Below are 12,731 nucleotides of genomic sequence, written 5' to 3'. Positions count from 1 at the left end.
TGATACAAACACACATGTAGTTCAGTCTATTAAAGCTGAAACTCAATCAGCACAGACATCAATCCCTAAAACAGGACTGACACCCTTTATTGAGCGTGGGATGGATCCATTAATATTGCAAATTAAGTCATCATCTACCTTCTCCAGGGAATTGGTCTTGTCACTGCTCTTGTCCAGCAGGCTGTTTCCAGAGTCGGTGGAGACCAAGGAGCCTCTGGAGTCTGCATGGTGAACCGAGCTGATGTTGGGAGTGGAGCTGTGAGGAGACGCTGCAGAGGTAGAGCAGGTAAGGCATACTTTTAAGGAAAATTTGGCACACACACAAGTACTTATACTTTATAACTTGACATTGCTCATTACAAAGACCAAGTGTAAATTCCAGCTGCATTCGCTCTGACTCTGTGCTCATCATTGGTAAGACAAGGGGAGAGAGGAGTCACCTGTTCCAGAGATGACGCCAAACACATCTTTGTGGAGAGCGTTTTCTATGCAGCTTCCAGGTTTCAGGGGCGTCACCATGGAGTTCGGCACCAAAGAGTCCTCCCTTGCATTCTGGTATGCAAAGCAACAATTATTTCTGCAACAGAAATCCTAGAAAAAAGTATTCTAATACCAGTAATTGGTGCTTCCCTCCACTAGATGTCAGGCTTACATTGTGGTTGCTGAGATGGGTTGACTCCTTGATGTCCAGTCTATAGACATTCTCCTGAAGCAAGCCAAACAGAGGGAGGTAGAGCGTGGCCAGTCTGGCTTGTTGGCTCTGGAGTGACAGCAAAAAGGTGCTCGTGAGTCGAATAATTTAAAATTTCAGATAGAAAGTCGAACTTATGCTTAGCTGTTGGTGATAAATTTAGCAGGCCCACTTCCTGAGTTTACCCAAAGGCTTAGGGTTGTAAAATCATCTTTAGGCCAAAGTGATGAATGGAGTAAAGAGGAGAATACACTGTTCCAAGCTGCTCATACTACATCAAACACATGCTTTGATAAAAACACACTGTTGGAAGTGCAGTATGGTGGTCATGAGCAGCTCAACTTACTTTCGCAGCGTAGCGGTCGTCAAACGTGTGTTTGATCATCAGTCCTTTCAGCACCTGGATGGCGATCTGACGGATCTCTCTGTACTCCTGCAGCGCTCCACCCACTTCCCTCAGCAGCAGGCCCACCAGGAAGTGATTTCGACAGAAGTCATCAGTCAGGGAGTAGTCCAGCTGGAGATCTGCAGCCGGCATCCGTCAGCAGAAATAACATTCAGCTCAAGATATGTCCGCTTCAGAGGGCAAGCACAAAAATAAAGGATAAACTTCACAGATAAAATTGATGTGAGCTGTGTGTCTTTTTTTACCTTGAAACCTCTGTATTCTGCCTTTTCCAAAGGGCATGGGCAGATTCAGAGGCACATAGTGCTCGTGGTTGCCAACTACCCGCAGGAATTCAAACTTAAATTCATACAAAGTCTGGAATGAAGATAAGAAAAATTACATTTCAGGGCTTTGTGTTTGCTTTAATTTCATTTTTAATGACTTGTATAAACCACTGAAAAAGAAAGCTGCTTACTTTGGGGTCTCCAGGCACAAAGCAGTTCATGTAGTTGTTGATTTGCTTGAACACAAAGCCTCTATCCATAAATGTGAAGCAGCGCTGAGTGTTGAGAGGACAAATACCGTGAGTGAACACTCATTAAGCATTTGCTGTACACACTTTCTTTGGTTTGAACTGAATAATTGTTTTAATTATAAAACAGACAATCTGGAGTAAGGATTGGTTTATACATGACTGTGTAGTTAGGTGTTAAACCTCAAACCAAGGAACAATTTTTCAAACTCTAACTATTTCTGCATTGCAAGTACTGGGAGGAATGTCCACCTTGATGAAAACTGCCAGGCTGTGGTTGGCATTGCGAGCAGCATCCAGGTTGTCCTTGTATTTCTGGGTGATGTGAGGCATCAGCATATTGACCAGAGTCTCCACTGCATGGTTGAAGGAAGCAGAAAACCGTTGGTTCCTGGAGAGCTGGCCACAGGAAACACAAAAAGGCGTTAGGCCTGGAAGGCAACACCTTCAGGATGAGAAGACTCGAGAAGATTAAAACAGACATACCTTGACCTTCCCGCTTTCTATGAGATAATGAGCCATTGATTTCACCAGAGCTTCAAAGAAGTACCACGAATGCTACGACACAAACACAGAGTCAGTGGTAGTAAAGCTAGCGCGCTACGCTAAGTTACAAAACATTAACTTCTGTTTGGAAAATGTTTAGCAGCAGTTTTGCATGAATATGTAACTTCTTGTGTTTAATTTATATAGCAAGGGACACATTAAAGGGCAATAGTCCTGTAAAAAGGTAAAGCAGTCATTTAACAAGACAAATTAAAGCTAGCTGGCGAGCTGTAGCCTTAGCTAAAGCTAGAACTGACTTACTGACTTGGTAGTTCATTTTGTTATTCTGCATGTGTAAATTAAGTAGTATTATGAGAGCGTCGTATGATGATTTACAATATGATAGAGAAAAACATCCAATAGAAGTAGTCCTAGTCCTGCTAGCTAGCTAATAGCATAGCAGTTGTGCTAGTTCTGTGGAATTGCTGGGACTAGGCTACCTTTAATGTCATAAATTAGACTTTTTTTAAAAATCAATGATCATGTATGATTATTGAATTTATTGAATTATTTTTCTATTATTTCATTTTCATTTTTTAAAGTTGGAGTGTGAAGTGAAATAAAATACATTAAAACTTTTTCTTGCCACTTCCACAGTTTGTTGGGCTGTTCTTTTTTTAATCCGTCAGTTTCTTTCCTTCTTTTCTTTTTTTTTGCCTTTGTACAGTAAAATCGTTGAGAATGTAAGCTACCTTCAGCAGCTTGTTGCTGGTCAGGAAGTCAGTGGAAGGTTTGAGTATGGCTGTCATGGCTTTGGCCAGCTCTTCATGGACGGTTTTCACACTGGTGGAGGAATAAGGCTCTGGCTTTAACACGAACTGAGAGCACAGACAGGGAGGAAAAAATCATCAGAATCAACTCAGTTTCTACAGAAGCGTAGAAATGCACTGTATGGATGTCATTAGCATAAATACACTGAGAAAAGACAGCACCTTGACATATGATCTCAGGTAATGTTCAAGTCCCTCTTCATGGCACTGCGCTACTACGTGAACCATCACCCTAAAACAGAGAAACAGATAATGAAATAAAAACAAGAAAGAATAAGAAAGCAAGAGGTGAGACTTGCTAGAAGGAACAATCCAAAGATAGGAATGACATGTTTTTATTCCAAAGCACTGACACCTCATTTACACACTGCTCTGAGCTTCAAAGACTAACCACACACAATGGAAATCTAAAACACATCCATGGAGCATGCATGCTAGTGTCTAATATGAAATAAAAAATAAGAGAGAAATGGGGAACAGTCTGTGGGATGACAACCAGATGAAGTGCTGTTTTTATAATTTTGCACATAAAAAGTTTGTTAAAAGAGACCAAAAATATGGCTGTATCACTTAGATTTCTGCTGCTGGAACTCATGCATTTCATATGTGTGTGTGTGTGTGTGTGTGTGTGTGTGTGTGTGTGTGTGTGTGGCCTGCCTGGTCACGTTGACAGCCACATCCTCATGTGTTGCTCTGGTCAGGACACAGAACAGCTGGTTGAGGATGGTGGGCAGAAAGTTGACCATCACATGGCCTTCCATTGCATGGAGACTCTAGAAGGGAGGTAAGAAAAGAAACAAATACTGAATGAATGTAGACAGCAGCTTGTCATATTCCCTCAAACGTTAGATGAAAAGATTGTGTTTGATGGGGCATGAACAAAAGGGTGTGCTCTATTTCTCTTGGGGCTTTAGAAATAAATGGAGCTCTAAATACCTTCAGGTACTTGACCAGCTCTCCCTCTGAAGCTTGTTCTGACATCTCCATGCTTTGACAGTGGTGGAAGAAGTTGTGCAAGTGCTGATCCTAACGGAAACATGTTATGTAAATATTTCACATAGATATGGGATGAGTAGGCAGCTGAGATGAACTGACATATTATGACAGACAAATTGTACCGTATGTGTACATACCTGAGTGTAGACTGTAGAAACGAGATGAGTCGAGACTTTGAACAGAGGTTTGCCTCCATCTACCCATTTGATCTCCAATCCAGAGTGCTGCAATGACAAGTGGTCATCAATTCGACAACTCTCTCAAAGTGTTAACATTACTGCAGGGCTGTTGTATTAGACGGCAGTAGTTTTGTGTAGGTGTAGCTAATAAATGGATTGTAAATAGGGAGTGAGTTGGGCCTATGTGTTGCAGCCCTTGCTAGGCTACATACAATATGTCACACATGGAGCTCATCTCCTGACCCTCATATGTAGCTGCACTGCTCTACACCAGAGCACTGGAGCTCCTCAATGGTGGGATTCTATTGATTGTTAGTTTTAATGGATTACATCTGAATACTGATCAGATTTCACAGGCTTTTTGAGCGCTAGTCCGATGGACCTCTGTAAGGTCCCAATCCAATCATAGCTAATAGGATGAAATCTATATCCATTAATCAGGAACTACATTCTGAACAGTTGAGGAAAATGCAAAAAAAATACTTTGACCCACATAAATACTCAGTATTTACATCCTTGGCTAAATACTTGTGATTTGTGTTTCCTATAGGGTCTTGAAATCTCAGCAGGTGATGGGTTCACAGTCCTCTCATGACCATTGCTGCACGCCATTCTTAAATTGAACTTTTCCAAAATAATCTGGGTTTTTTTTGGTTTTTTTACCTTGTTAACACCGTCCTGGGAGCCGAGGTAGCCTGCAGGTAGATTGGCGGCCACAGGCAGCTGCTGTTCATTCATGATGACCCTGCCATCCTTCAGCAGAGGCAGCCATGCTGACCCAACTGGGGGAAAATACAGGTGCAGTGATGCGTTTGTAAAGGAGCACCATTATTGGAGCAGCATGAGCATAAAGAGCTGAATTTTAAAGTATCTCCACCTAAATCACAATAACTACCATCAACGTATACCTCTATCAATCTGTTCTGCCCACATCATCCACTGCAGATACTTAATTTGCTGGTTTGTATTTCATGAACACATATAAAATAGTTGCTCCAGTTTAACGTTCATCGCGGGAAAAGACGACTGAAGCTGGGAGCCCACCTGGAGTCTCCACCAGGTCCTTCTTCTTGCTGTTGCTGTCACAGCTAACATGGTAGAAGGTGAAGAGAAGATGATGCTTCTCATGCAGCTGGGTAGGCAGCTCTATCTTTATCTGAAGGTGAGAAAAACACAGATTCATGAGATTGCTTCCAAAATGCAAATGAAGCTTTGTACAGGAAAATAAAAGTGAAGAAAAAATGCCTGCAGAGGATTTCCACTGAGGATTCACTGGAGCACTGAAGTGTACTCAAACAACATGAGAGGAGGTGAAGGGTAGCCTCTTACTTCAAACACACTGCTGTAAAGAAAAAATGCTTTTCAACTTTAAGTGTATGCCATTGAGCATATCTGTCCCTCTCCACCGATGGCTCAGAGCCATTAATAAGCAGATTGCAATAGCCACAACATTAAATGTTGTGAGGAACGTGAGCAGAGAAATACCTCATCATAGAACTCTGGATTCTGCTGGTGGTGCAGGACGGCTGCAAACGCCTGCTTAGTGAATAGAGGTCCTCCTGGGCGACCGTAGATGCACTACAGGAGGTTCAAATGTAAAAAGATATTCAATAATTAGTCATGAGTGAGAGGGATGAGTGCATGCTGTTACCCACAGTCGTCACTGTGGTTTACTGTTTAATGAGCTTGTTGGTTTGTCTGCTGGTCTAAAGTTAACACCCAACTCATAGCCAGTGGGTCCAAAGTTGAATCGAAAGTCAAGATGAACAAGTTCCAAGTCAAGACCCAAGTCAAGATTGGTCAGTCCCACATCCAGTCTTAAGTCAAGACCAATGAGGCGAAATTCAGAACCCTGAAAAACATGGTTAAGGACAAAGTCAAGACCTGTGTAAGTGTCTAATGTAAAGTCCTACGTTAAGACCGACTCCAAAGGCAAGTCTCAAGTCAAGGATAAGAAATTCAAAGTCAAGACCAAACTGCAAAAGTCCCCAAGCCAAATCCATCAGTTCCCAAGTGAAGATCAGCAGATCAAAAGTCTAAAGTGGGGTCACGAGTCAAACCCAAGAGTACCAAGTCCTATATCACATTTAACACATATTAAAATTCATTTTCAACATGCTAGTCAGTTTGATATGAGGGTACTTCAAAAAGGTCTCTGCCTCACCTGTAAACAGGAGGTGTAACTCCCATTTTGAGGACACAACTGTACCCTATAAAGCCTTACATCGCTGTCCACAAAAATTATAATGTTTATCATCATTTCTTTGCAAGAAGCACCAGTGCTGTGTGGACGGCAGCATTCTCCTCCAGCTCTAAACTTTCCTCTCCTTATATCTCTAATTGCTTAAAACATTTGAGTTTTTGTGGACAGTGATATAAGGCTTTATGGTTCCTAACTAAATCTACAACCTCTCCAGATCATCTCGATTATCAGGTGTGCTGTAGCTTGCAGAGGGCACGTTAATGTTGCTAAACATTTTCCTTTTGAACATTTGGCAAATAACTTTAGTTAAAATATTAAGTTTGTCATTAAAGCGATGAGAGGGAAACATCTTAAATCTGCTTAGTCAATGTATTAATGTCCAAATACAATGATGTGCTGTTGTGCAATGCAGAATTCACCTTTTCCTTCTGCTAGTGCAATGTAATTAGTTACTGTCAAGCTGATTACAAAAAAATCTCTTTCAAGAAAATAAACGGTTGAGTCACCTTTTACCATTATTAATACGACTTAATACTTAAGTCTTTTGTCTTTTTGTCAAAAGTTAACAGTCATAATTCTCACTCATAATTAAACAGTGTGTCATGTGCAAGTCATGTGACTCAAGTCCACAATTCTGTTTTGAATGATGTAGTTTAATGTTCAGACCAGGAAATGTTCAAAAAATCTGCATTGTGTAGCATGTAAATGTACCTTGAGCAGCTGGGCGTCATCCTCATCAGAATCCTTGAATTCAATGCAAACAGCGATGTTCCTCGCCTGAACAGGGGAGACAAAAGTCAACAGAAAGGCAGATAAAAATGGAAAAGAAAGAACCATTTCCAAGATTTCCCTCTTGGCACAGACACAATTTTCTGGCACTTTTTCTACTCTTCCTCTCTGTGTCCAATACAGACAGCCATTAGTTTAAATAAAAAACAGGAAAATATTAAGGCAAAGACTTGAAAGCTGTCATTTAAAATAACATAGGAAGAGAAGACAGGTTGGTTTCCTATGTGGAGCTGACCCAGCCAAAACAACAACCCTGTATTAATGTATTAATCAGAAACTGCTGCTCCACACGGATAATTCTATCCAGCTCTGCTGCTTGGCCGAACAAGCCTGAGGCAGTTGCCAGTAGTCTTTTAGGCTAAACGGGAACACAAAATGATGATGAAATGAGAACGGCGGCCAAACAAAAGCATTACGTTCCAAAAAGGATGAGTTCTATGTTTTGGAAGGACTGTTAATGTCACACATAAAAGATAAAATACTGATTGTGCAGATCATGTCACCACCAACAGTGAAGCTCAAATAAAAGTCAGAACTCGTTTCTGTACCTTAGCAAAGGACTTCTGGCCGTCATACTTGAGGTGCTTCGGGTAGACGTAGAGGTGGTTTTTATAGTTGGTGAATGGTTGAGAGCACTTAGCAATACAAGGCACGAACTCCTCCACCTCCAGCAGAGCACTGCCTGGTCCGTTTCTTTCAAAGTTCTTCACAGGGATGTAGGAAGATGTGACACAATCTGCAGACAGCAAAGGAGACGAGGGTTCACAGTTAAATCTGAAGAACATAAATAGACAGTTAGAAGTGAGTTTGTAAATATTTGGAGAGCTTACTGGTTACATCCGGGGCCACGCTATCAATTGTCACATCTAAGTTTCCCAAGAGCACGGGGAGTTTGGCCATTTTCTCTGGTCTGGTGGGAAAACACGGGTAAAAACACTTTAATACAAAAAGGCATCAAAACAAGTTGTAACAAGATAGAAAAGACAGAGGGGAAAAAACATACTTTCTGAAGTCAGTAAGCAGTTTGAACATGTCCTCGTCTGACAGCTTGCTGCTGTCCTGCCTGTAAAGAGCTGAGAAACGAGCGCTTTTGTCCATAGTTCCTGATGCATCTTTAAACACAGGCCTGCAGAGAGACACAAAAAAACAACGGCTTTCCTGTAGAGTAGGACATAATATGTGTCCCAAACTTTCAGCTGAGCTTGTATGCTGTAGCTTCACTCATCACAAGAACAACAATAGGTCTCCTTCACTGCAAAAAGCTAAAAGGTTTTCCTCAACTGCAAGAAGTCTTTAGCAACAGGATGAGTCTACTTCTGTACACAACAACAGCTAAGATGACTGAATTTGAAGGGTAACTTAGTGGAACATGCTGTCTGGAGGCAGGTCAGATGAGAAGATTGACACAACTCTAATGCCTAGTAGAAGGTTGGCTTATCTTGATGCAACATATCTTTCTATTGAAGCACTTAGCTTAGCATGAGCGGGGTTCATACCGAGCAGCCCAGGCAAATGGCATCCTGTACTGTCCCAGCCTGCTGCAAGCTGTCTTGGCATTCTTCAGCACCTTTTGGGCAATCTACGAAAGAAAAGAGATTCATTTTACTAACTGATGATACAAGATGAGAAGCATGCTGCTGTTTACACCTTGGTCTCTGCTAATACGTGTACCTTAGCAGAGTCTGAACTCTTCATGTAGGGTTCAGTGCAGTGGGTGATCCCTCCCTGTAGGACCTTCTCAACTCTGGCTACCAGGAAGATCTCTGGATGGGGGCACGTGACTGAGAACACCCCTTGTCTGGGGTACTGGAGGGCCCCCTCTGGTAGTTCACTGGCCAGCCTGTTGCCCCCCAGGAGACCATCACCGCCATTTATTTGCAAGTTTGGTCCACTACTATAACCGGACGTCATTTGTCGGACCAAAGGGTGGTTAAGGTCCACATGGAAGTCGGCTGAGATCTTTCTGCTGTTCTGGACATCGAAGAGGGACAGGACTACGTAGAAAGGCTCCACCTTTAACGAGACAGGAGAGGAAGGAAAATGTTTTTTTGTCATGGAAGCAGAGCAGCCACAGAAGAGAAAGCAACAGTTGAATGGATGCTCATCCTTCCTAATGCACTTCTCATTTTCCACTAAGACCAAATGTACCATTGGTATAATTCATCGTCCCGTTCACTCTTTCCACTGCTCATTTCCATTACACAGAGCCATTTGTGTGTGTGTGTGTGTGTGTGCTTGAGAGCTAATAGCTGTGGTTTCCCAGATCAGTGTTGAGTGTCGAAGGAGTGCTCCTTCCACAGAGACAGAGACCTTGGAGAGTGAGAGCAGGAAACCAGCCTCAGACTGGTGCTAATGCACGGTGGGAAGCCCTGACTGGTTGCTATGGTAATAGCCATTCTTTGTGCCAACAACACCAGTTTTGACGAGGGCCGGCCAAGTGGGCCATCTGAACTGTCTGTGATCTTCTTAAGTGATTTAAAGCTCGCCCTCATTTGCTAAAGGACATTTTCCGGAATTATGCTGAGGGCAGGTTCTTACGCTGAACGTCCATAAAACCCTGCATTTGACTGCTGGGTGACACGTACGTTAGTCGTCGGTCCCTCCTCATTCTCTGCAACACAGCCCTGCAGGTTGAACGACAGGTCATTACAGCTGACCAGGACTCTCTTCCCAAACTTCTCCTCAAACTGCCGCACATCTGGTTCGATGCCAGAGAAGTCCAGTTTCTGTGGAAACAGGAATCGATGTCTTCAACTATTCATTGCCACAACAAAAAGTATAAGTGCCGTCAGTGTGGTGCAGCTGACCGATTTAACAACACTCCTACAGAATGCACAGGACTGCAGTTAGCTATTATCCTCATCACCTGTGTGTCAGAGTCCAGAGTAAACAGCTTGAGGCGAGCTTCACTCCTCATTTTGGATTCAATATCTCTGGCAGTCTGTAAAAAAAACAAAGAGAAAAATTGACTGTGTACTCTGAGGGAATTAATTATTTAAAAAGAAGGGGTATAGAAACAGTCATGTTGTCCATATAATATAATCAGAAAATGCAAGGACAGCACAGTCAATGCACACAACAATCTCAACCCATCCTTTAATCTGAACTAAGTTATACAATCCTAATGTTCAAACTACAAAACATAACAGTTAGCTCATCATTTTTACTTGTGGGAAGATTGGCAGGTTGCAAGTACATGTTTTATTAGTATCATGTCATATATTTTTACAAAAAGTTGACTTTATAAGAAAATACAGTTTAGAGGGTTTTACTGCTGCATGGCAAAAAATAAATAATAAAAAAAAAAAGGCAAGTATACTGAAAGAATTTTATTAGGAGTGTCTTCTTCTTGGCAAAGTCTTTAATTGTTCTATATATTGCAGCCATCTACCTTTAAAACGTATTTTTGACTATAGTGCAACAAGCTGTAAACACAAAACTTACACATTATACCAATTGTGTTTTATTTAAAAAAAAAAAAACAAAACTGTATTACTGTGAGCTAACATTTAACTAATACTTCATCAGATGCATCACACATAAAGCATTCACTTGGAGTTCACTCTCCTAAACAGCCCTGAATGAACCAAGGTGGGTTCATCACTGCAAAAAACTTCTTTCACATTACACAAATCACTGATGTCTTTTTAACATAAATAATACTCATAAATGCATCTGTAAATCTCTATGTTGGCTAAAAAAACACTAAATGTGTTTCTACTGTAAATGTTTTCAGACTGCCACGCGACAACACTGCATTCCTGTTCAGCGTGAGTGTTGGCCTTGTCTGGCCTCTACATTTGGAGACCAAACACACTCTACCAGATGTTTGCTTGGTAAGCACCAAGAGGAAAATGTGGGGACCTGGTTTCAGGAAATACAGCTGTTTAGCTATTCTGCTCAAAGCAAAGCACCATTTAGAATTCAGGCTGCTTCCAAGACAACTCACGGGACCTCAGACACCCAAAGCACCTCTACAGTTTGAGGAATACACGATAAGAGATTTAGCTTGCTGAGTGGCCAAACAGACATCGTTTTAACATGTCGGTGCAGATGGAACAACTCTCTACCTGAAAGGTGTCTTGAAAACTTGCTGCGGAAAGGTCTGTTTTTCCGTGCTCTTCATCTGTTGGAGAGATCAACATGGGCTCTGTTAGCTGTGGCTCTTATATAAAAGTACGATGACCTGTTGGTCTGTGCTGTGTGATGAATAAAAGGACAATCGCAGGAACAGGAAAAAATGATTGCTCATGAAGTTGTTGTTGTATTTATTCCATGAGGTTCTGGCAAATTGAAGACGCCTGCAGCTACAGAAAACATCAAAAGGAATAAAAGCAAACAGATGATAAGGAATGCAAACACAAACGCCATAAGGCAGGCAAACAGAGACGTGCAAATAATAGCCGAGTTGTTAAGACACATAAGCACGATGTAAAAACACACACCATCGTGCAGGTCTCCGTTCCTCTTCTCCTGCATGGCCTGTTCAAAGCTGCTGTGGAGGATCTTGTTGAGCGTGCTGATCCACTCCTCCATCTCTGCTTCGCCGTCTGCAGCCAGCAAGAACGTGCTCTTGTCCTGCATCTTCAGCTCGAAGGCAAATCGACGCACTTTGCTGTTCTGAAAGAAAGCAAACAGTGTTCACACGCTTCTTTCTTTTCTTTTTTAAATTAGACTATTAATTACATTCCAGCAGTTTTCTACAAGAACCTAAAAAAATGCCCATTTCAGTTTCATTTGTAGGTTACAGTTTCAGAGCCTCCAGTATGTGTGGTCCATTACCTGAACAACCCCCATGCATGAGTCAAGGAAAATGGTTCCTTTGGGCTCCTTGGAGGTGTTCTCATCTTTGTAGAAGTTGAGGTTGTAGGATCCATCACCCAGCTGAGCAAGATGGAAGTACCTCCTCTTGAAGGACTTAAGGATGAAAATGGAGAATGTCAGCATCCCATGTGGCCTCTTTCTCTCTAAAAATACTATAAAGTGTAGATGGGGCATGGGAAAGCTCACGGGTAAACTGAAAGTATGTCAAGTGGTGGGCTACCCAAAGCAAAGGCGAATAGGATTTTACTATGTGCAGAGGGGAAAAGATAAATGTTGTAATTAGCACCAACTGCTTACTTTAGATTTTATCTTAAAACCAACTAGTGCTGTAAATGTGTTTAAGTTTCATCAGTTTAGATTAAGAAATGATACGGCTTGTTTAATCAAACTACTATGTACGTGGTTTTTAAACTTAAAATCCTGCCAACTGATATTTTTTGGTTAGATAACTTGACATTTATTTTGAAAAAAGAAGTATGTTGAGCTAAGAACTGTTTGCTTTAACAAGTCTTCTGAAATAAACATCCATATAGGTGGTTAGTCTCCACCCTTTGACTTCACCCACAGGAGCCGACCAGCAGCAGACTGTTAAAAATCAAAAATGAATAAACTTTTAATGGTGTGACAATGCTTTAGGACAGACTTGGTCAGGTATCGGCACAAAGACAGCTGATGAATCGTTGCAATTCTAACTGTGACAGAATATTTTCACTCTTTGGCATCACGTGCTACTTTTACCTCAGAAGCAGATGTGAGCTTTTCTCCCTCCAGTGGATTTTACTGCACGTTAACAGCTACATGAACACATGGATT

The 12,731-nt window shown here is 41.7% G+C and overlaps 1 protein-coding gene across 2 annotated transcripts in view; it reads right to left on the bottom strand.

Moving 5' to 3' along the window:
- The window catches only part of dock9b (dedicator of cytokinesis 9b), a 62,377-nt gene that overhangs the window by 17,174 nt on the left and 32,472 nt on the right, over positions 1-12,731 (bottom strand). For both annotated transcript variants that reach the window (XM_008285407.1, XM_008285406.1), the window contains exons 7-33: positions 11,877-12,011; positions 11,540-11,714; positions 11,165-11,220; positions 9,961-10,035; positions 9,680-9,820; positions 8,766-9,107; positions 8,591-8,673; positions 8,098-8,220; positions 7,925-8,004; positions 7,643-7,830; positions 7,017-7,082; positions 5,588-5,680; positions 5,147-5,258; positions 4,766-4,884; positions 4,061-4,147; positions 3,864-3,953; positions 3,585-3,700; positions 3,090-3,159; positions 2,850-2,975; positions 2,098-2,169; positions 1,864-2,010; positions 1,555-1,638; positions 1,343-1,454; positions 1,038-1,216; positions 653-760; positions 441-552; positions 139-269 (exon numbers count right to left, since the gene is read on the bottom strand). In XM_008285407.1, the coding sequence (XP_008283629.1) occupies positions 139-269; positions 441-552; positions 653-760; positions 1,038-1,216; positions 1,343-1,454; positions 1,555-1,638; positions 1,864-2,010; positions 2,098-2,169; positions 2,850-2,975; positions 3,090-3,159; positions 3,585-3,700; positions 3,864-3,953; positions 4,061-4,147; positions 4,766-4,884; positions 5,147-5,258; positions 5,588-5,680; positions 7,017-7,082; positions 7,643-7,830; positions 7,925-8,004; positions 8,098-8,220; positions 8,591-8,673; positions 8,766-9,107; positions 9,680-9,820; positions 9,961-10,035; positions 11,165-11,220; positions 11,540-11,714; positions 11,877-12,011 (3,222 nt within the window). The remainder of the gene's footprint in view (positions 1-138; positions 270-440; positions 553-652; positions 761-1,037; positions 1,217-1,342; positions 1,455-1,554; positions 1,639-1,863; positions 2,011-2,097; positions 2,170-2,849; positions 2,976-3,089; positions 3,160-3,584; positions 3,701-3,863; positions 3,954-4,060; positions 4,148-4,765; positions 4,885-5,146; positions 5,259-5,587; positions 5,681-7,016; positions 7,083-7,642; positions 7,831-7,924; positions 8,005-8,097; positions 8,221-8,590; positions 8,674-8,765; positions 9,108-9,679; positions 9,821-9,960; positions 10,036-11,164; positions 11,221-11,539; positions 11,715-11,876; positions 12,012-12,731) is intronic.

The sequence above is a fragment of the Stegastes partitus genome, unplaced genomic scaffold, assembly GCF_000690725.1.
Source record: "Stegastes partitus isolate 25-593 unplaced genomic scaffold, Stegastes_partitus-1.0.2 Scaffold401, whole genome shotgun sequence".
Taxonomy (NCBI): Eukaryota; Metazoa; Chordata; class Actinopteri; family Pomacentridae; genus Stegastes; species Stegastes partitus.
The sequence above is the reverse complement of the archived record's forward strand: the minus strand, read 5'-3'. Positions and strand labels throughout refer to the sequence as shown.